General features: G+C 43.6%; 1 protein-coding gene across 1 annotated transcript in view; it reads left to right on the top strand.

The window, feature by feature from the left end:
* Positions 1 to 23,088, top strand: part of LOC124776001 (UDP-glucosyltransferase 2-like) — a 92,086-nt gene that overhangs the window by 5,575 nt on the left and 63,423 nt on the right. Inside the window, exon 2 of the mRNA XM_047250843.1 lies at positions 11,918 to 12,087. Within this exon, the coding sequence (XP_047106799.1) occupies positions 11,918 to 12,087 (170 nt within the window). The remainder of the gene's footprint in view (positions 1 to 11,917; positions 12,088 to 23,088) is intronic.

The raw sequence follows: 23,088 nt of genomic DNA, 5'->3' as shown, positions 1-23,088 counted from the left end.
TCGATCGTCAATTAAAGCTCATGGTATTCACATTTGCTACGTAAGTTAAAATCTGAAACGCGATTATTTTTCTGTTTTATAATTGAGGGTCACTGTAGACCATTTTGATAGTTTTCTCTTTTGTGAAACTTAATTTAAACCTAGATTATAGATGTGATATGGCATAGGTCATCCTTCAATCCATTGTAGAACTTGGAAACCCATTCAGGGAATATTCGTTCACATTTTTGTTGAACGCAGTTGGTTTTTAACATCCTGTATTAAAACATTTCCTTTTATCAGTAGTGCAATTTATAAACAATGTGAGTAGAATAAAATTTCCAGTGGTAACCTTAACTGCTTTTTCGACGTTATTTTACCGGCTAACTAAAAATAGGAAAGCCTTGAACCCCTTCCACTACATGTCATGCGTGGTCTGGCGTCTCCTTACCAGCAACAGGTCCCAGGTTCAAACTAGTCAATTCCCTGACAAACACGCTCAGAGCGTCGTTGCGCGAAAGTGGTAGGGAGACACGACTTAGAATAAACAGACACCACGCAAAATGTTAGAAGATTACAAATTATCGTTTATGAGGGCATTACATTCATTTCAGACACATGAAATACCGACAGAGATCAGCTTCTTTACAGTCATTTGTGACTTTCGATAGCAATCTGCATTGTTATTTTGTAACTCTGGAGTAGGTAAAAAAGAACTACCAACTATCTGCATCTAAACTTTAATCAGTTACACCACTCCTTGTAATAGAACGTCCTATAATATTTTATCACGCCTCTCTCTTCCAATATATCAAGAAACAAATACCATGTGCATGTTCACAACGAGCATATTATATATATATATATATATATATATATATATATATATATATATATATATATATATATATATATATATATATTGCTACAATGGAGCAGGGTCCAGTGATAAAAGCTGCTTGCACAGACCCGTGTAAAGTTTGGTCACCTTTACTGGTGTAGGACCATATCCCACAGACTATCAATCACAAGAGAGGGTTCCTGCATTGGTCTTTCATAAGCAGTTTCAGACATTGTTTTTCAGCTGTAACACATCCAAGCAATGTATGACTACAGCTTTGGACACTTCCATACATTTTGTTTTTCTACCATGACTTTGAGGTGTGTGTCAGGTGCTACCCCGACATTAACACATTTCGATCCATTGGCTCTCACAGAAAGCTGGACATTTCATGGGGTAAACTATGTCGCTCCCACAACACATAAGATGGTAGAAATAAAACACATACCAGGTTTTCCTCGATTTTTACCGAGAATATGTTATTTTTCATGTTTTTTCGATAGTTTTCCGTATGCATATGTTCATATTGCTCGCATACCCAGGTAGTGCTTAGTTTTATACCAAGATATTTGCGTGTCTTATACACCAGTCCACTAACAATGCTAAGAATTCTCCTATTCCCCGTGATCTATACGCAAGCATTTCGGATAGGACGATCATGAAAAGTAGAGTAGCTCTCGATTCGTACCTAGATGAGATTCAACGAGTGGTGCAGATTGGAAACTCGAAGTCTGGAAACAATTCTGCGTACTGCTTCGACACATCAGAGAGCTTGTCTGCAGACTCTGCAACATGCGCACAGAGCTGATTTCTGCTGCTGCTCTGATATTTTTTCCGATTAGTATAAGCTCTTGTTGCTTACGAGATGATCTTTGCTACTTTTGTTTATACCTTCCAAACACTGATGCGTTCCCGCAACCCTGTAAGGACACCTTCAAACTGTAGATTTCGTTTTCTTCTTTTAATTCTAGTAACAAGTTTTCGTTTTTTGATAGTGTGTCTACTGCGATTAGCATCCTGGACTGTAAGAGTTCCCCTTTTTTCCACCTACAGAGTGCATCTCCCCGGCAGCGTAATTTATAAATGAACAGTCGGCAAGTTATGTATTTGCACCGTCCGCCGCTTACAGCTCTCCACCCATTCATATAGAGACTATGCGTGCGTATTAGCAATCGCGAAGTCTCAATTTCCACCACTCGTACGTTATTTTCGATAGCGCTAAAGCCCTGGAAATAACGAAAAACTCCTCGCAAAACGATTCTGTAGAGGCGTAAACACGTTTAAATTACTCCTGATACAGAACATAACGTCTTAGATGCTATTTATGTTACCTATATCTGGTAACAATATAGTCTAGATTCTCCCGTAGCAACAACCAACCAACGCATCCTGTTGCGCCTATCACACCTCCCAATTCCGCTCTTTTGTGTGCTAGATGTCTGTTGGAAGGATGAAGACACTCCTTCGTAAGTATTATTGTTATGTACAAGATATAACAGCACATTAGTCGGACGGTGTAATATAGCACTGTACTCGAATGCACCCAGTCACTTACAACCATATATTCTACAGATGCAGTGCATTAGCTCTATTTTCTGCATGTCTATGTCTATGCAAGTGTCGTGGAGGGCTCCCATAAACCTGACCCAGTCCTCTCGCTGCTGGATCCACCTTCGAACTCCGTCTCGCACGTAGCGGATTGTGGATCCACCTCTAGACAGCATTCTGGATATAACGCGGATTGGATCCACATTCGAACACTAACTCAGGCCTATCCTGGATCATGGTATTAATCCGAAACACAAGCATAGACATATACATATCGAAAATAGAGCATCTGAAGAACCTATGGTGGTAAGTGACTGGGTGCGTTTCTGTACAGTACGATACTTCACTGTCCGACTAATTGATCGATTTAATTAATTTGTACATCAATTTGAGATCAAAAGTGTCCTCAAAGCCCTATCATCCTACTATTGTCATGATCTTCAGATTTTACAAATATTTTGAAATTTAATAACTCGAACACCTTAATTGATATTAGAATGAAACTTTATTCAGGTAACTGGTATATTGTGACCCCTATGTGAAAAAAAATAAAAATTGTGTTTTACATAGTAGAGTGAATACAAATTTTTGTCTTACGTATTGCGTTACGTATAATTTTTATTTTAGGTACGCTGTGCGTCTACGCTAGTCAAAACAAATTTTACTGTCGTAATTATTAACTTGTTTAAACAGCTAACTTGGAATATTGATCAGTTTGTTGTTTTGTGTATTGCCGGCTGGAGTGACCGAGCGGTTCTAGGCGCTTCAGTCTGGAACCGCGCGACCGCTACGGTCGCAGATTCGAATCCTGCTTCGGGCATGGATGTGTGTGATGTCCTTAGGTTAGTTAGGTTTAAGTAGCTCTAAGTTCTAGCGGACTGATGACCTCAGATGTTAAGTCCCATAGTGCTCAGAGCCATTTGAACCATTTTTTTTTTTTTTTTTTTTTGCGTCCCATCTACAAAGCGATTTTCTTTTTAAATGTATCCCAACCAGATCACAAATAACTTGTTTCCCACCTTACAAAGTCTTACTATGGGCAGGGTACAGTCAAACCTGTTTAAATAATGGCGTATGGAACCCATTCCTGTTGTCCTAATTTTCGTTCCTGCCCTACGTTTTCCTTCATAAATTCAACGATGATGGGTTTTAAATTGAAAAATCGTTCCAGGCATACCCCCTGACTTAACCAATGCACTTTTCAGTAGAATATAAAGTCTCCATACTCTTCGCTGAATTTCATCGAAAACAGTCGCAACTGGAAGTGAAATAGTGCATCAGCCCGGTTCCCAGAACTCCTGAAGATAGATATTGACTGTAGATACTGTATCACGCAGTCCCTTTCACTGTTCAGAGATGTCGCTAAACCCGCTCAAAGATGTAAGCAATTATGCATGGGCAGCGCCTATTTGACGGAGGGTGTCCGACAGCTTTCAGTTCCAGTCATTCCACCAAGGAGGTACACGGCTCGTGTTGTCTGTAGTTCAACCATGCCTAGACGGTCAACACCGCAGTTCGATCGCATCCGCATTGTTACTTTGTGCCACGAAGGGCTCTCAACAAGGAAACTGTCCAGGCGTCTCGGAGTGAACCAAAGCAATATTGTTCGGACATAGAGGAGATACAGAGAGATAGGAACTTAAGATGATACGCCTCGCTCATGCCGCCAAGGGCTACTACACAGTTGATGACCGCTACCAACGGATTATGGCTAGGAGAAACCTTGACAGCAACGCCAACATGTTGAATAGTGCTTTTCGTGCAACCACAGGACGTCGTGTTCCGAACCAAACTGTGCGGAATAGGCTGCACGATGCGCAGTTTCACTCCCGACGTCCATGGCGAGGTCCATCTTTGCAACCACGACATCATGCAGTGCGGTACAGATAGCCCCAACAACACGCCGAATGGACCGCTCAGGATTGGCATCACGTTCTCTTCACCGATGAGTGTCGTATAAGCCTTCAACCAGACAATCGTAGGAGACGTGTTTGGAGGCAACCCGGTCAGGCTGAAGACATTAGACACACTTTCAAGCGAGTGCAGCAGGGTGGAGGTTTCCTCTTGTTTTGAGGTGGTTATGTGGGGCCGCCGTAGGCCGCTGGTGGTCAAGTAAGGCGCCTTAACGGGTGTACGATACTGTGAATGACATCCTCCTACCGATAGTGCAACCATATCGGCAGCATATTGACAAGGCAATCGCTTCATGTACGACAGTTCGTGCCCCCATCGTGCACATCTTGTGAATGACTTCCTTCAGGAAAACAACATCGCTCGACTAAGTGGCAATCATGTTGTCCAGACATGAACCCCATCGAACATGCCTGGGATAGGTTCAGAAGGGCGGTTTATGGACGACGTGACGCACCAACCAGTCTGAGGGATGTACGCCGAATCGCCGTCGAGGAGTGGGACAATTTGAACCAACAGTGCCTTGATGAATTTGTGGATAGTATGTCACGGCGAATACAAGCATGCATCAAAGCAAGAGGACGTGCTACTGGGTATCAGACGCACCGGTGTGTACAGCAATCTGGACCACCACCTCTGAAGGTCTCGCTGTATGGTGGTGCAAAATGCAATGTGTGGTTTTCATGAGCAATAAAAAGGGCGGAAATGATGTTTATGTTGATCTGTATTCCAATTTTCTGTACAGGTTCCGGAGCTCTTGAAACCGAGGCGACGCAAAACTTTTTTTGGTGTGTGTACTATTCATACACTAATTTCTTCACGTGCTCTATGATTGCAAGTTTAGCGCGAAGATTCAATGGAGCCGGCCGAAGTGGCCGTGCGGTTAAAGGCGCTGCAGTCTGGAACCGCAAGACCGCTACGGTCGCAGGTTCGAATCCTGCCTCGGGCATGGATGTTTGTGATGCCCTTAGGTTAGTTAGGTTTAACTAGTTCTAAGTTCTAGGGGACTAATGACCTCAGCAGTTGAGTCCCATAGTGCTCAGAGCCATTTGAACGATTTGATTCAATGGACGTGCCGAACAATGCACTCTGTCTCTCGACCGTAATTCTTTGCCCTTTCATTGTTAACTAAACCATTGAATTGTTTCTGCATGGAATGGTAATGTCGCCTCATAGCAAATTTGCGGCCCACGTCGACTGTGCGACCGTACAGTAGATACTGACAGTTCTCATCCCTCTCTTCTGTCATTTCCATTCAGTTTTAAAGGCTTATCATGATACATCGTTAGACTACCTCTTTTTATGCAAACAGCCACTAGACCTACTTTGAACATACTTAACACGACGAACATATAGCAAAGGGTAAACAGCGGTGACACTACGATTCTGTCGAACTTAAGAGTCCTGCCGGCCGAAAAATGCCACACCGCAATGCCAAGTGAAATGTCGCGCTGAACCAGGTACTCCCAAAAAGGACACTGCAGAGCTGAGACAGATCGAGCGTCGGGCCACACGCTGCCCGCACAGCCATCTCGCGTGTTGTTTGGTGCGCCGTGGCCGGCCCTGCTGCAGAGGGTAAAAACTGTAGGGAAGACAGAGATCAGAATACATGCAACCAATTAACTGAGGACGAAGGATGGAAGTGCTACTCTAAGATGAAGACGTTGGCACAAGAGATGAAATCGTGGCGGGGGACATGTATTTTATTTCGCAATAATTGGTAGAATATTTGAAAGAAATTGGTAAACAAGTCGTACCAAAAGAATGAATAATTCAATGAAGTATCTGATACCACAGTCATGATAAAACAATATGCAGTGCTGAAACTGGAACCCAAAAATTTGCTTTTCGGGTGCAGATTCTCTGCTGACAGACGTATCGAGGCGCGACTCACGAACCCCCCCCCGTCCTCTCAGCTTTGCGCTTCGGCCAGTACATGTCTCCTACTCTCCTACTTCTCATACGTTCTCCTGCTGTTTTGCTTCACCAGCACATCTGGAAGACTGCACGTGAAGAAATGGAGTTTGACAGTTTTAACGTGTCAGGAAGTTTCAAACCAGCGCACACTCCACTTTAGAGCTAAATTCATTCTGGGAGCATTCGTGATTAGTTATATTGACCTTACACGAAGCTTTAGAGAAGAAAAATCACAAGTAAAGACACTGATTTGGATAAGAAAACCTTTCTCGATAATTTTTCAAAGGCTTGAGCTTGACATCAATGTTTTCACTATAGTTCAGACAAAGTATAACATTATAATACAGCAAAATTATTTTGGGTATTAGGCAGCGTCGTTACGAAACAATAAGACAACTAAAGTACCTACTTCTCCCTGCGCTTGAGTCCAACAACAGACAAAAGAAGAAAAGAATATCTTCCCGTTGCTCCCTTATGTTATATGAGAGGCGTAGAGATTGTGTGTGCGATGCAGGCCATGTGCTTCACAGCAGAGGAATCAAACCAACATTCCACAGCAGGCGCAACATCAGAAATTTGTTGAGGCCCACGATGCTCTCCACAATGCAAGTCTCCACAAACTTCGATGTGAATGCGGCGAAGCGTATATCGATGAAACCAGGAGACCGATTAGCAATCAAGTGTCGAGGCATGAACGCTGCGTGCGACTGGGTCAACACTACGAATCAGGTATAGCTGAACATCTAGAGGACTCTGACCGATCTGTTAATTTCCATGTGCTAGCTCGACAGTCGTTTATGCAGGTGCCAAAAACTGGAAACACTATTGGAATAATTAAACGCCCTAATAGCATTTACGGGGAGGATGGGTACGAGTTAATGACGGCCTGGCTGCTAGCTATCCCAATCCATCGGGCCGCGTGTGTTCGCCTGCTAGTAGCTCCACATCGGGCGAGCACAACACCATCACCAAGCGGCCGTAAGAGAACTGCCGTGCAGCATCTTTAGACTAGATTGGATTAGTACTTGTTCCATAGATTATGAATACGACACTTCGTAATGAGGTGGAACGTGTCAGATTAATAAAAGGTGTCTATACAAGATATTACATTACACAAAATATTACACGACACTCAATATTTATTTATTTACTTTTTTTTGGTGGGGGTTGGGGCAATTACCCACTTACTACATCCAAAAATTCATCTAATGGGTAGAAGGAGTCGCCATTAAGAAATTCTTTTAATTTCCTTTTCAAAGCTATATGGCTATCTGTCAGACATTTAAAGCTGTTAGGTAAGTGACCAAAGACTTTTGTGGCAGCATAATTTACCCCCTTCTGAGCCAAAGTTAGATTTAACCTTGAGTAGTGAATATCATCCTTTCTCCTAGTGTTGTAGCCATGTACACTGCTATTACTTCTGAATTCGTTTCGATTGTTAATAATAAATTTCATAAGTGAATATATATATATATATATATTGTGAGGCTACAGTGATCTTGGATGAGCTCCAGCGATTATTCTGATTACACGCTTTTGTGCAATGAACACTCTTTTACTCAATGATGAGTTACCCCAGAATATGATGCCATACGAAAGCAGTGTGTTTTTTACAGTTCAACCCCTTATCAATGCATACACCTAGAAATTGTGAATATTCTACCTTAACTGCCGATTTCTGATCGAAGCCTATATTTAGTAAGGTGTCTCACTGCAGGAGAACATTACCCTTGGATACAGGCTACCAGTCACCAGGGAGAGTAACACAGGCAGTAGCCTACTAAGCAGCCACCCATCCGTAGCAAACTTTACTTCGAACTGTCCAGTGGTATCGCAGAATGTGGCTTCTGTAGCCACCTTACAACAGAAATAAGACACTAAATAGTGTTTCATAATGACACAGCCTGATACTGTAAATGTTTCTATTCATATTGGCACTGGCCGTGGAAGCTTAGGAACTTCTACTTACATTACAGCTTTGTTCTGAACTATCCACCTATGTTCTCCGTCAACTCTCAGACAGCAGGTGGAAGCACTAGAAGGGGAGGGTATATAAAGCGTGTCGGAGGACATGGAAAACAGTGCAGCCGTTGTCGCAATGTGCAAACGGAGCAGTTTATCTGACATTCAAACGGGCATGATCATTCCGAAACGAGTAAGTCTGTAAACCGTTCGCGTGCTGCAGTGGTAAAAGTGTACCGTCCTGGTAAAATTGCGGTATCCGAAACTGGAGCCGAGGAAATTGTTCCTTATGGGCCACAGATGACACGGGTGAAAGACGGCTTCGGAGATGTGTACGAGCTAATGGATGTGCATCTGTTGAGCAATTGACCGCCCTGACGAACCAAGGGGCTATCCTCAACAACCGTTCAGCGACCGTTGCTGCGTATGAGCCCCTGCAGCAGGCGGTCTGGTTCATGCAGCACGATGACTCCTGTTCACTGGCGATGAAGGCTGAAATTTCCACGCCAATAGCACAAATGGACGTCCATTGAGTGACGACAGGTTGCCTTTGCAGATGAATCATGTTTTATGCTCCATCTGACTCAAAACAAACACCCTGCAACAATCGACGGAAGGATACAGGCTCGAAGAAGGAGCGTTGTGGTCTGAGAAATGTTTTCGTGGCATTCCCTGGGTGATCTTGTCATTCTGGAAGGCACACTGTACCAACCCAAGTGTGCATCTATCCTTGGGACCACGTTCATCACTGAATGCAGTTTGGTTTCCCTCAGCACGATGGCCTCTACCAGTAGGGCAATGCAACGTGTCACACAGCTCGCGGTGTACGAGGATTTTACTCACATGGCCATCAAACCTCCGGATGGAAACCCAATCGAGAATCTGTGGGACCATCTCGATCCAGATGTTCGCACCATGGATCCTCAGCCCAGAAATCTAACGCAGCTGTCCACGACACTGGATGATGATGATGTTTGGTTTGTTGGGCGCTCAACTGCGCGGTTATCAGCACCCGTACAAATTCCCAACCTTTGCTCAGTCCAAACTCGCCACATTAAGGAATGATGATGAAATGATGAGGACAACACAAACACCCAATCATCTTGAGGAAGGTGAAAATCCATGACCCCGACGGGAATCGAACCCGGGACCCCGAGGTCGGGAAGCGAGAACGCGACCGCAAGACCACGAGCTGTGGACCCACGGCATTGGAGTCGACAAGGCTCCATATCCCTGTCGGTACGTTCCAGTACCTCACCGACTCTCTTCCTTCGTGTCTCACAGCGGTGCATGCTACAAACGGTCTTCATTCAGGCTTTGGCAGGTGGTCACATTAATGTGACAGAACAGTGCAGAAGTCTGTTCTAATGTTTGGAGTCACAATAGTGCAATTGTTTGTACCATTCGAGAATAACCTAATGGTCTCTGAATTGTTCCTTACAGTGGCGTATTCTTGTACTATGGTGTGTTATATCCACTGTAACACCCCACCCGTCACTTAGCTGGTTTTGGCGTCTGTTCACCCCAATTAATTGACTAACAGATCAACAGAGAGTGCAAAAACTTTCACAATACCGGATAACGCAAAAAAGTAATATGGCTCTGTGACTCCTGATTGAACTGCGGTGGCAGTGTTGACATTAATTTATTCAGAATTGATCACTTTTAATTAAAAAGGGGTGCACATTGATGTTGATGTGTTGGCAAATGTACCAACACCTTGTAGATAGAGGAGGCCGAAATGCACGCTATCTAACGCAGACGGGCGTGAATTCTGGAACAGGATAAGTATTGAATGCTATTAAGAAAAGTATGCAGCTCCTCGAATACTTAACTTTAATTTATCCTTGTTGTGAATACAGCATTCTTGATGAGACATTTCATACGATAACTATCAAACTCTGTAAGGCTAATGGCGCCTTGCTAGGTCGTAGCCATGGACTTAGCTGAAGGCTATTCTAACTGTCTCTCGGCAAATGAGAGAAAGGCTTCGTCAGTGTAGTCGCTAGCAAAGTCGTCGTACAACTGGGGCGAGTGCTATTCCGTATCTCGCGACCTGCCTTGTGGTGGCGCTCGGTCTGCGATCACACAGTGGCGACACGCGGGTCCGACATGTACTAAATGGACCGCGGCCGATTTAAGCTACCACCTAGCAAGTGTGGTGTCTGGCGGTGACACCACAGATGTTATATTCAAGCTATTGAACACCAGATGCAAATGTTGAACCTAAAATTAATTAAGAAAGTAATTTGGGATTTCAACCACTTGATTGAAAACAGATGCAGTCGATTAGCACAAATTTATTTTAACTCCCGACCTTCAGTCATCACATTACAAGACTCTCATATCAGGCAGTGGTAATAAATTGCGTTTGTGTGGAGTAAAGCGCGATAACTCAAAAGTAATTCCTATCCACTGACCCAGGCGTAATGCAAAGTGCGAGAAGAATTCTACAATACACGGCCCATGAAACCCTCGTGGAAACTTTGCCGACGTGATCCAACAAATTAATCAGTGGCCGGAGACGGCGCGATATCACCGGATTCAGCATGGCGGAGCGGCGTCGTTGTGCAGACGTCAGCCAACACGTGGTGCTGCAAGGCTGTGCACATCTATTCACTCCTAGCTATCTTGCTCAGTATATAGCTGAACCAAAACTTCCTATCTCCAAGCTCAATCGTTCCATTTGCTAGGTCCTAAACAGCAGAGATGCTCACTCTTTCCCAGGCAAGGTGAGTAAAGAATGCCACGTCCACACTCTAGGCAAGCTGGGAACAGAAGACCTCTATTGAGATTTCTGCCAGTCCGCTCTTCGCCTCGGTTTCCCCTCCAGCAAAATCACTTACGCCAATTGCAGCGCAAGTCGCGTTAATTATGCGTCGCTTCCCAGCGCTGACCAATGCCTGCTCTCGGAAATGAACAAATTCCCACAGAATTTCCCTTCCTCTCAACTTCTTCTATTTAGCTCCCCCCCCCCAGGCCACCCATCAAGGTTAGCGTCTGCACAAACACCAAGTTTTCCGGAATTCTGACTCCCAGGAGAGTACTTCAAATTCCTCGGTCCTACGTTCCCATCAGAGGCTGGCGTATTTCATTCTGTCGCTCTTCACCTGATTTACTTCAGACTTTGTGGACCGTGAATTCAGCGTGAAGTTGCTATAGTCACAAACGCGCATATTTTGACCTCTGTTGACCGCTCCACCGTAGCTTTGCGTGGCTTTCTCTCATGTTTCACAGAAAACGAGACAACGGACATTTATCAACAGGCGTACAAGTTCTCCGTCTGTTTCCTGGTACACCAGCATGGAGTCAGGGTCAACCACCCACTCACTGTCACTCATCTTAAGGCGGCTGGAGGCCGCGCACCGTTACCGCTTTCTCAGAGCTTGAGCCGCCCTAAGCTGCCAATTGTCGCTTCCCTTAGCTGCTCCCCCGGCCGCCCATCGTCAACTCTAAATATTTCCCTGGGGTAAACTAGCGTCCAGTAAATCGACTCGTTTCCACAAAGTTCTCATGTCGTGTGAATTACTTTAAAACCATCACCCGACATTAATTATTCCACTACATCCATACTATACCCTCTACAAAATGTATTGTGCCTTGTCAGTCATTTTGTTCAACCCTACTGTTCGCTCAACGTGAGTTAGGTGATCTTTAATGACTTCATGTAAAGGGCATAGTTCTTGCCATCTTACACCACAAGCGTCTAATACGCAAATATTACAGTTCACATGTAGCCCTCTTGACGACTTGTTTCAGGAACTGTACTTCTGGTGCTCACCATGCTGGCTAGTGGCTGTCTGGCCTACAACATACTGGTGTTGGCTCCAGCACCGTCCTACAGCCACCAGCAGCCGTTCCGATACCTCACAAAAGCTCTACTGCGGAGGGGCCACCGGGTCACGTTCTTCACAGCAAACCCACTCAACGTAAGTGTTAACGGACTCTTTACACCTTTAATGATAAAGAAAATATATCCACAAAATATGTCGGGATTTCTTTTGTCCATGTGTGAATTAATTATCCTAATTTCGTCTTTGATTGAGCCTTCAAATTGATATGCTACTCTTTAAAATAATAGTCTTCTCACTAATTTTCCATGTGAGCTACAAATTTTAAAAGTTTCTCTTTTTTTCGTTGTGACATACTGTGAACTTGTTAACAGTTTCTATTTCATCACATGTATTTTCCTACTTCTTTCTTATTTAATTTTGAAAACCTATCTAGTATTGAACAGGATAGTTACACTATCGGAAAGATGCTACACTCTCAAGACTGTTCAGCGGAAACATGGCGTAATATGAGCGTACTCAGACGTTGTTGTCTTAGTGACTCATTTTTCACAGCCATTGGCGATCGATACTGCTAAGGAGGCCTGTCTGTTGGCCTTCTGTTTTGACTTAGGAAGCAGTGATTGTGCTGATTTTGGAGGTAAACAGTGTTTGCATCATTCGTTCTAGGGTAAAAACCATGCTCCACCGACGAGTAAGCTTCAGCCACCTGATTGGGGTCGCATTGTGGCCTGCGGGAAGCTGGATAGACGTATTGATGGATTACTGCACATGTAACAATGCATCGGTGGTGTGTCACTGTATTCAAAATTCGTCCGTGGAACGTTCCCACATCTGTAGAACAGATTCTGGATGTCCACATAGGACAGATGCATTGTACGACCAATGGTGGCCGACCGAACAACAGTCAAGGACGAAGTCTGGTCATGTAGTGAACCTGCTAGTTCATCAGGAAGCATCGGGAACTGTCAGCTTGCAGCAAAACTAAAATCAGGCTGATACCATGACACCGCCAATGATGTTTACTATGGTGTCGTGAAAGAGTTGATTGTCGCTCTATTGTCTTCAGTGACGAGAGTAGGTTCTGTCTATAAGCGAGTGACGGACGTGAACATGTATGGGGTAGACCTGGTGAGCTGCCTATTCCACACAGCACTCACGCACGACAACGGGTCCCATTCCAGACTTCAGGGCGTAGAGAGCCATCAATTAAAACTCTCGGACAGATTTGGTGTTTCTGCAGGGCAAACTAACCAGTGCCCGCTATATTGCACAGTCTGTGATCCCCCCGTCGTTTCCATTTCTTCGGCAGGAAGGTGGTGTGCTTTTACAGCGGGAGAGTGCACATCGACATATAGTTTCTGCGAGATACCATGGTCTTCCTGGTGTAAAACAACTGCTCTGGCCAGCAAGATCTCCAGATCTCTGGCTAATTGAACACGTATGAAACGCGATGAAACGGGAACTTACTCGTTCAACAGGGCCTGTAGGAACCCCTGCCGAATTGCAACAGAGGTCGCAGGATGCTTATAAGTGTCCATTGTCGGGAGCCGTCCGGTACCTTTATGATCGTTTGCATGCGAGGATACACCCTGTCCCCAGAGGGCGGTACATTGTGTACTGATGCGACTGTTAGTGAACTCTTTACTGTGACATGTGCGTTTCATTTGGTCTAAATTTATCATATATTCCTAGAACGATGAACTGCGTGTCATCTCACTTGCCAATGAAATGACTTTTTTCTTGAGGGTGTTGCATTTTTTCCGGCAGTGTAGCAGATATACAGGGTGAGTCACCTAACATTACCGCCGGATATATTTCGTAAACCACATCAAATACTGACGAATCGATTCCACTGACCGAACGTCAGGAGGGGGGCTAGTGTAATTGGTTGATACAAACCATTAAAAAATGCACAGAAGTATGTTTTTTCAACACAAACCTACGTTTTTTTAAATGGAACCCCGCTAGTTTTGTTAGCACATCTGAACATATAAACAAATACGTAATCAGTGCCGTTTGTTGCATTGTAAAATGTTAATTACATCCGGAGATATTGTAACCTAAAGTTGACGCTTGAGTACCACTCCTCCGCTGTTCGATCGTGTGTATCGGAGAGCACCGAATTACGTAGGGATCCAAAGGGAACGGTGGTGGACCTCAGGTACAGAAGAGGCTGGAACAGCACATTTCGTCCACATGCTAACACCTTTTTATTGGTCTTTTTCACTGACGCACATGTACATTACCATGAGGGGTGAGGTACACGTACACACGTGGTTTCCGTTTTCAATTACGGAGTGGAATAGAGTGTGTCCCGACATGTCAGGCCAATAGATGTTCAATGTGGTGGCCATCATTTGCTGTACACAATTGCAATCTCTGGCGTAATGAATGTCGTACACGCCGCAGTTCATCTGGTGTAATGTCGCCGCAGGCTGCCACAATACGTTGTTTCATATCCTCTGCGGTTGTAGACACATCACGGTACACATTCTCCTTTAACGTACTCCACAGAAAGAAGTCCAGAGGTGTAAGATCAGGAGAACGGGCTGAATTTATGCGTCCTCCACGTCCTATGAAACGACCGTCGAACATCGTGTCAAAGGTCAGCCTAGTGTTAATTGCGGAATGTGCAGGTGCACCATAATGCTGATACAACATACGTCGACGCCTTTCCAGTGGGACAATTTCGAGCAACGTTGGCAGATCATTCTGTAGAAACGCGATGTATGTTGCAGCTGTCGGAGGTTCCAAGCGTCAACTTTAGGTTACAATATCTCCGGATGTAATTAACATTTTACAATGCAACAAACGGCACTGATTACGTATTTGTTTACATGTTCAGATGTGCTAACAAAACTAACATAGTTCCATTTAAAAAACGTAGGTTTGTGTTAAAAAACATACTTCCGTGCATTTTGTATTGTTTGTATTAAACAATTACACTAGCCCCTCTCCTCACGTTCGGTCTGTGGAATCGATTCGTCAGTATTGGATGTGGTTTACGAAATATATCCAGCGGTAACTTTAGGTGACTCACCCTGTATATCAAATATGAGAGCAGGGGTGTATCAGCCAATGACAGAGTTACGATAATTTATTGTATTGTTCAATACAGATACATCCACAGTCTTCCACTTTGGCGATTAAGCTAATGAGCTGTTTCGTCTTCGCATTTGCAATTTTTTTCTGATTCTATCAATGTTTCTGTCTCTTCGTGATACATATCATTACGTCTGTACACTGGACTCGTATTCGGGAGGACAGAGATGCAGCATCCAGATTTACCGTACTTTGATTTGCAGTACGATTTCGGCACATATAATAGGCTCGAACGTTATGAAATACCTAAAAGGAAACGCTCCATTGACTCATAACCAGCACTGATTCAGAAAACATCGTTCTTGTGAGACACATCTGGCTATTTATTCGCACAAAGTAATGACAGCTACCAACAGATCTTAACCTAATTCCATATTTCTAGATTTACAGAAGGATTTTAGTACCGTTCCTTACAAGTAGCTTCTTTTCAAATTGTGAGCGTCTGGCTTCGTGATTACAGTCCTTGGTAATTAACGGGAAGTCATGTGGTGAAAACGAAATGATATCTGGGGTTTCCCTTGGGAGTGTTATAGGCGCTCCGCTGTTCTTAATCTATACAAACGACTTAAGAGACAGTTTCAGCAGCCCTCTTAGATTCTTTGCAGATCTTAGCGTCTAGTGAAGACATTAAAACATCAAAACTAATTGCAAAGTTATTTAGACAAAATATCTGTATGGCAGAAAAGTGGCTATTGACCCTGAACTAAAAAAGATGTGAGGTTCTCCATGTGCCTACCAAAAATATCCGTTAAATTTAAGTTACACAATAAATAACACTAATTTAAAATTTGTAGATTCAACCAAATACCTAACGATTACAATTGCAAACGCCTTAAAGTGAAACTATCACATAAAATTTGTTGTAGGGAATGCGAACCGAGGTTGTGTTTTATTGGCGGAACACGTTGGGGATGCAACAAATTTACTAAAGAGACTGCCTACACAACGCTTTTCCCCTCTTCTGGAGTATTTCTGCGCTGTATGGGATCCTTACCCAATAGGGCTGACAAAGGACACTGAAAAACTTCAAAGAAGGGGAGTTCGTTTTGTATTACCGCGAAATAGAGGAGAGAATGTCACAAATATGAAAAGCGAGTTGGGGTAGCATTCATTAAAATACAAGTGTTCTTCGTTGCGGCAAAATCTTTTCGTCTTCTCACGAAATGCGGGAACATTTCGTTTGACTGCCATCTACATAGAGAGAAGTGACCAACATAAGAAAATAAGAGAAATCAGAGGTCGCACTGGAATATTTAGGTGCTTGTTTTCGAGAGTGGAGAAAAATATTCTGAAAGGGTTTCTATGAACTCTCTGGCATATACGTAAGCGTGAATTGTAGAGTAATTATGTAGTTATAGTTATACTCCAATGCGTCACTGAGCTCATGCTCCTACGATAATGAGCACGTCGTCAACGGATGTTTAAACGTTAATTTTCCTTCTTTTTCCTTTCAGTATGCCAAAGATTTGGGGAGAGTGTGGGGGAGGGCGATCTCAGAACTGTAACGTCCGTCCGGAGATGATCCCAAATATTCTCTATGAATTTCAGGCCGGAAGATATTACGGACTTCTCTACATGATTACTCTGTTGCTACTGAAGACATTAGTCGAGCAGACAAATCCTGCCACTTGTGATCGAGCTTGGGCGTCATACTGAAAAATTACACTCTGTTGCACCAGCGTAAGAGATCATCATGGACGTCATCTGTACAGTACTGCAGTCACAGTTGTACATGTAGTTACAAGAGGGACTGTGAGAAGCAGCATCCTCTTCATCCTGCCCCTCCAAAAAATGTTCAAATGTGTGTGAAATCTTATGGGACTTAACTGCTAAGGTCATCAGTCCCCTAAGCTTACACACTTTTTTTTTTGTCTTCAGTCTACTGACTGGTTTGATGCGGCCCGCCACGAATTCCTTTCCTGTGCTAACCTCTTCATCTCAGAGTAGCACTTGCAACCTACGTCCTCAATTATTTGCTTTACGTATTCCAATCTCTGTCTTCCTCTACAGTTTTTGCCCTCTACAGCTCCCTCTAGTACCATGGAGTCATTCCCTCATGTCTTAGCCGATGTCCTATCATCCTGTCCCTTCTCCTTATCAGTGTTTTCCACATATTCCTTTCCTCTCCGATTCTGCGTAGAACCTCCTCATTCCTTACCTTATCAGTCCACCTAATTTTCAACATTCGCCTATAGCACCACATCTCAAATGCTTTGATTCTCTTCCGTTCCGGTTTTCCCAGAGTCCATGTTTCACTACCATACAATGCTGTACTCCAGACGTACATCCTCAGAAATTTCTTCCTCAAATTAAGGCCGGTATTTGATATTAGTAGACTTCTCTTGGCCAGAAATGCCTTTTTTGCCATAGCGAAACTGCTTTTGATGTCCTCCTTGCTCCGTCCGTCATTGGTTATTTTACTGCCTAGGTAGCAGAATTCCTTAACTTCATTGACTTCGTGACCATCAATCCTGATGTTAAGTTTCTCGCTGTTCTTATTTCTATTACTTCTCATTACCTTCGCATTTCTCCGATTTACTCTCAAACCATACTGTGTACTCATTAGACTGTTCATTCCGTTCAGCAGATCATTTAATTCTTCTTCACTTTCACTCACGATAGCAATGTCATCAGCGAATCGTATCATTGATATCCTTTCACCTTGTATTTTAATTCCACTTCTGAACCTTTCTTTTATTTCCATCATTGCTTCCTCGGTGTACAGTTTGAAGAGTAGGGGCGAAAGGCTACAGCCTTGTCTTACACCCTTCTTAATACGAGCACTTCGTTCTTGATCGTCCACTCTTATTGTTCCCTCTTGGTTGTTGTACATATTGTATATGACCCGTCTCTCCCTATAGCGTACCCCTAATTTTTTCAGAATCTCGAACAGCTTGCACCATTTTATATTGTCGAACGCTTTTTCCAGGTCGACAAATCCTATGAAAGTGTCTTGATTTTTCTTTAGCCTTGCTTCCATTATTAGCCGTCACGTCAGAATTGCCTCTCTCGTCCCTTTACTTTTCCTAAAGCCAAACTGATCGTCACCTAGCGCATTCTCAATTTTCTTTTCCACTCTTCCGTATATTATTCTTGTAAGCAGCTTCGATGCATGAGCTGTTATGCTGATTGTGCGATAATTCTCGCACTTGTCAGCTCTTGCCGTCTTCGGAATTGTGTGGATGATGCTTTTCCGAAAGTCGGATGGTATATCGCCAGACTCATATATTCTACACACCAACGTGAATAGTCGTTTTGTTGCCACTTCCCCCAATGATTTTAGAAATTCTGATGGAATGTTATCTATCCCTTCTGCCTTATTTGACCGTAAGTCCTCCAAAGCTCTTTTAAATTCCGAGTCTAATACTGGATCCCTTATCTCTTCTAAATCGACTCCTGTTTCTTCTTCTATCACATCAGACAAATCTTCACCCTCATAGAGGCTTTTAATGTATTCTTTCCACCTATCTGCTCTCTCCTCTGCATTTAACAGTGGAATTCCCGTTGCACTCTTAATGTTACCACCGTTGCTTTTAATGTCACCAAAGGTTGTTTTGACTTTCCTGTATGCTGAGTCTGTCCTTCCGACAATCATATCTTTTTCGATGTCTTCACATTTTTCCTGCAGCCATTTCGTCTTAGCTTCCCTGTACTTCCTATTTATTTTATTCCTCAGCGACTTGTATTTCTGTATTCCTGATTTTCCCGGAACATGTTTGTACTTCCTCCTTTCATCAATCAACTGAAGTATTTCTTCTGTTACCCATGGTTTCTTCACAGTTACCTTTTCTGTGCCTATGTTTTCCTTTCCAAATTCTGTGATTGCCCTTTTTAGAGATGTCCATTCCTCTTCAACTGTACTGCCTACTGCGCTATTCCTTATTGCTGTATCTATAGCGTTAGAGAACTTCAAACGTATCTCGTCATTCCTTAGTACTTCCGTATCCTACTTCTTTGCGTATTGATTCTACCTGACTAATGTCTTGAACTTCAGCCTACTCTTCATCACTACTATATTGTGATCTGAGTCTATATCTGCTCCTGGGTACGCCTTACAATCCAGTATCTGAATTCGGAATCTCTGTCTGACCATGATGTAATCTAATTGAAATCTTCCCGTATCTCCCGGCCTTTTCCAAGTATACCTCCTCCTCTTGTGATTCTTGAACAGGGTATTCGCTATTACTAGCTGAAACTTGTTACAGAACTCAATTAGTCTTTCTCCTCTTTCATTCCTTGTCCCAAGCCCATATTCTCCTGTAACCTTTTCTTCTACTCCTTCCCCTACAACTGCATTCCAGTCGCACATGACTATTAGATTTTCGTCCCCCTTTACATACTGCATTACCCTTTCAGTATCCTCATACACTTTCTCTATCTGTTCATTTTCAGCTTGCGACGTCGGCATGTATACCTGAACTATCGTTGTCGGTGTTGGTCTGCTGTCGATTCTGATTAGAACAACCTGGTCACTGAACTGTTCACAGTAACACACCCTCTGCTCTACCTTCCTATTCATAACGAATCCTACACCTGTTATACCATTTTCTACTGCTGTTGGTATTACCCGATACTCATCTGACCAGAAATCCTTGTCTTCCTTCCACTTCACTTCACTGACCTCTACTATACCTAGATTGAGCCTCTGCATTTCGCTTTTCAGATTTTCTAGTTTCCCTACCACGTTAGAGCTTCTGACATTCCACGCCCCGACACTACGTAACCTAAATTATCCTAAGGACAAACACTAATATCCATGCCCGAGGAAGGACTCGAACCTCCGCCGGGACCAGCTTCCTGCCCCTTCGATCTCCCCGCTTCCACGTACTGCTTAATCCGCAGGTATTCGTTTCAATGGTTGTTTAATGATGTGCTTGCTAAATCACAACAAATCTGTCTCAACCCAAGCTAAACCGAGAATTTGTGGAGAGATATGGGTGCCTGACAATACAGTACTTGTGTCGTACAAGGTAAATACATGAAGAACATTGTAATGAAGGTAACAAAACGCTTATTTTTACGATACAGTCAGTGTTCTGCGTATCGTCTTCAGTTCTTTAACGGTGGTACGATAGTCTACGGGAGAAGATAAACTTCCCCCTGCAAACGTTACCTCACTTGAATAGGCAAGGGAAGTGTGTGACATCAAAAGCACAGAACCGCACAAAAATTTGCTTCGAATATCAATCGCTCATCCCAAAAACAGTGGTGTGGTCCACTCGCATACAAAACTGCACTTTTCATCAGGAGAGTCATTTAATCGATCTCCTGTTCAATATCTATGAGAAGAGTTTTGGTAGTCTGAAGAAACATAATATCAATATAACTGGACCAAAAACACATGATTTTTGCTACTCAACACAATCTACTATTATATTGCAATTTGATTTACTTCGGATGCATTTAAGGTGCATCATAAGTCTGCTATAGGAATTGAAGCCAGGATGTAGTAGTATCCTGTAGTATACTGATCCTCGACATTTTGACCAGGATGGTTCGTACTGACTTCCAATTGAACGTTCCTGTTGCTCTGGCGGTGAAAGCCTGGTAGTGCTGGATGAGCCAACTCCAGGTACAAGCTCTTCGTATCTTCATGCATTTTTGCGTCGTCTCGATTGCATTTTTGGATGATTAAGCTATATAACATATTAGTGAATTCCATAACATATGCTCCTATTACGTTTCTTATTAGCAGGTCGCAACATTGCTTCTAACATTTTGACAACATTCAAGAGTTTAATTTGCCTCCTGATACCGCTAAACTCTCTTTTCACTCTAAACCACAAGCGAACACTCAAACTAACAGTCTCCTACTGCAGCCATGCAACGCACACAAGTAAAGTACCTGCTAGTTCAGATACAGCATGGCACCGTCAAATAGCGCACTATGCATGGGACTGGTTCGTAACACTATTTATGGGATGAGCGACTTATATTCTGAGTACATTTTAGTAAGGTTCTTAGCGTTCGAGCTTAGGCACTTCCATAGTGATACTACACTTCATGTGGGGGACGCAGTTGGACCTTAACGAATCCGAAAAGAAATTAGTGTTTTGTAAGTTTTACTAACATAAGTAGTTGGTCCCGACGCAGTGATAAGCGAGGCGGCTGTTCTGCATCAGATATTGCTGTCTCACATGGAATGATACCGTACACGACCCGAATATTTAGACTTAGGCAAACAACGTTCACAACGCAGTGAGCTCACAACGATCAGTGATCTACAATTCATACTCAAGATTATTCATACACTAATGGCCATTAAAAATGCTACAGCCGGCCTATTAGCCGAGCGGTTCTAGGCGCTACAGTCTGGAACCGCGCGACCGCTACGATCGCAGGTTCGAATCCTGCCTCGGGCATGGATGTGTGTGATGTCCTTAGGTTAGTTAGGTTTAAGTAGTTCTAAGTTCTAGGGGACTGATGACCTGAGACGTTAAGTCCCATAAAAAATAAATAAATAAATAAATAAATAAAAAATGCTACACCAAGAAGAAATGCAGATGATAAACCGGTATTCACTGGACAAATATATTATACTAGAACTGACATGTGATTACATTTTCACGCAATATGAGTGCATAGATCCTGAGAAATCAGTACCCAGAACAACCACCTCTGGCCGTAATAAAAGCCTTGATACGCCTGGGCATTGAGTCAAGCAGAGCTTGGATGACGTGTACAGGTACAGCTGCCCATGCAGCTTCAACACGATACCACAGTTCATCAGTAGTAGTGACTGGCGTATTGTGACGAGCCAGTTGCTCAGCCACCATTGACCACACGTTTTCAACTGGTGAGAGATCTGAAGAATGTGCTGGCCAGGGCTGCAGTCGAACATTTTCTGTATCCAGAAAGGCCCGTACAAGACCTGCAACATGCGGTCGTGCATTATCCTGCTGAAATGTAGGGTTTCGCAGGGATCGAATGAAGGCTAGAGCCACGGGTCGTACTGCAACACATCTGAAATGTAACGTCCACTGTTCAAAGTGCCATCAATGCGAACAAGAGGTGACCGAGACGTGTAACCAATGGCACCCCATACCATCACGCCGCGCCGTTTGATACGCCAGTAGGGCGATGACGAATACACGCTTCCAATGTGCGTTCACCGCTATGTCGCCAAACATGGATGCGACCATCATGATGCTGTAAACAGAACCTGGATTCATCCGAAAAAATGACGTTTTGCCATTCGTGCACCCAGGTTTGTCGTTGAGTACACCATCGCAGGCGCTCCTGTCTGTGATGCAGCGTCAAGGGTAACCGCAGCCATGGTCTCCGAGCTGATAGTGCATGCTGCTGCAAACGTCGTCGAATTGTTCGTGCAGATGATTGTTGTCTTGCAAACGTCCCCCATCTGTTGACTCAGGGATCGAGACGTGGCTGCACGATTCGTTTCAGCCATGCGGACAAGATGCCTGTCATCCCGACTGCTAGTGATACGAGGCCGTTGGGATCCAGCACGGCGTTCCGTATTACCCCACTGAACCCACCGATTCCATATTCTGCTAACAGTCATTGGATCTCGACCAACGCGAGCAGCAATGTCGCGATACGATAAACCGCAATTGAGATAAGCTACAATCCGACCTTTATCAAAGTCGGAAACGTGATGGTACGCATTTCTCCTCCTTACACGAGGCATCACAACAACGTTTCACCAGGCAACGCCGGTCAACTGCTGTTTGTGTATGAGAAATCGGTTGGAAACTTTCCTCATGTCAGCACGTTGTAGATGTGGCCACCGGCGCCAACCTTGTGTGAATGTTCTGAAAAGCTAATCATTTGCATATCATAGCATCTTCTTCCTGTCGGTTAAATTTTGCGTCTGTAGCACGTCATCTTCGTGGTGTAGCAATTTTAATGGCCAGTAGTGTACATGTTCCGCTAGTACATTTTTATACAATAGTATCTGTACCCGACGACGCGGTGCTGTGGCTCAGTCTGCTTAAGTGGAAAGGAAAGCAAATACAAAACACTGGCTCCTAATATGAACGGGAATTGGATATACGTTCTAATTTCCTCCTCCCT

Source organism: Schistocerca piceifrons, chromosome 2 (assembly GCF_021461385.2).
Source record: "Schistocerca piceifrons isolate TAMUIC-IGC-003096 chromosome 2, iqSchPice1.1, whole genome shotgun sequence".
NCBI lineage: Eukaryota > Metazoa > Arthropoda > Insecta > Orthoptera > Acrididae > Schistocerca > Schistocerca piceifrons.
Note: the sequence above shows the minus strand (reverse complement) of the source record. Positions and strands in the feature narration are given on the sequence as shown.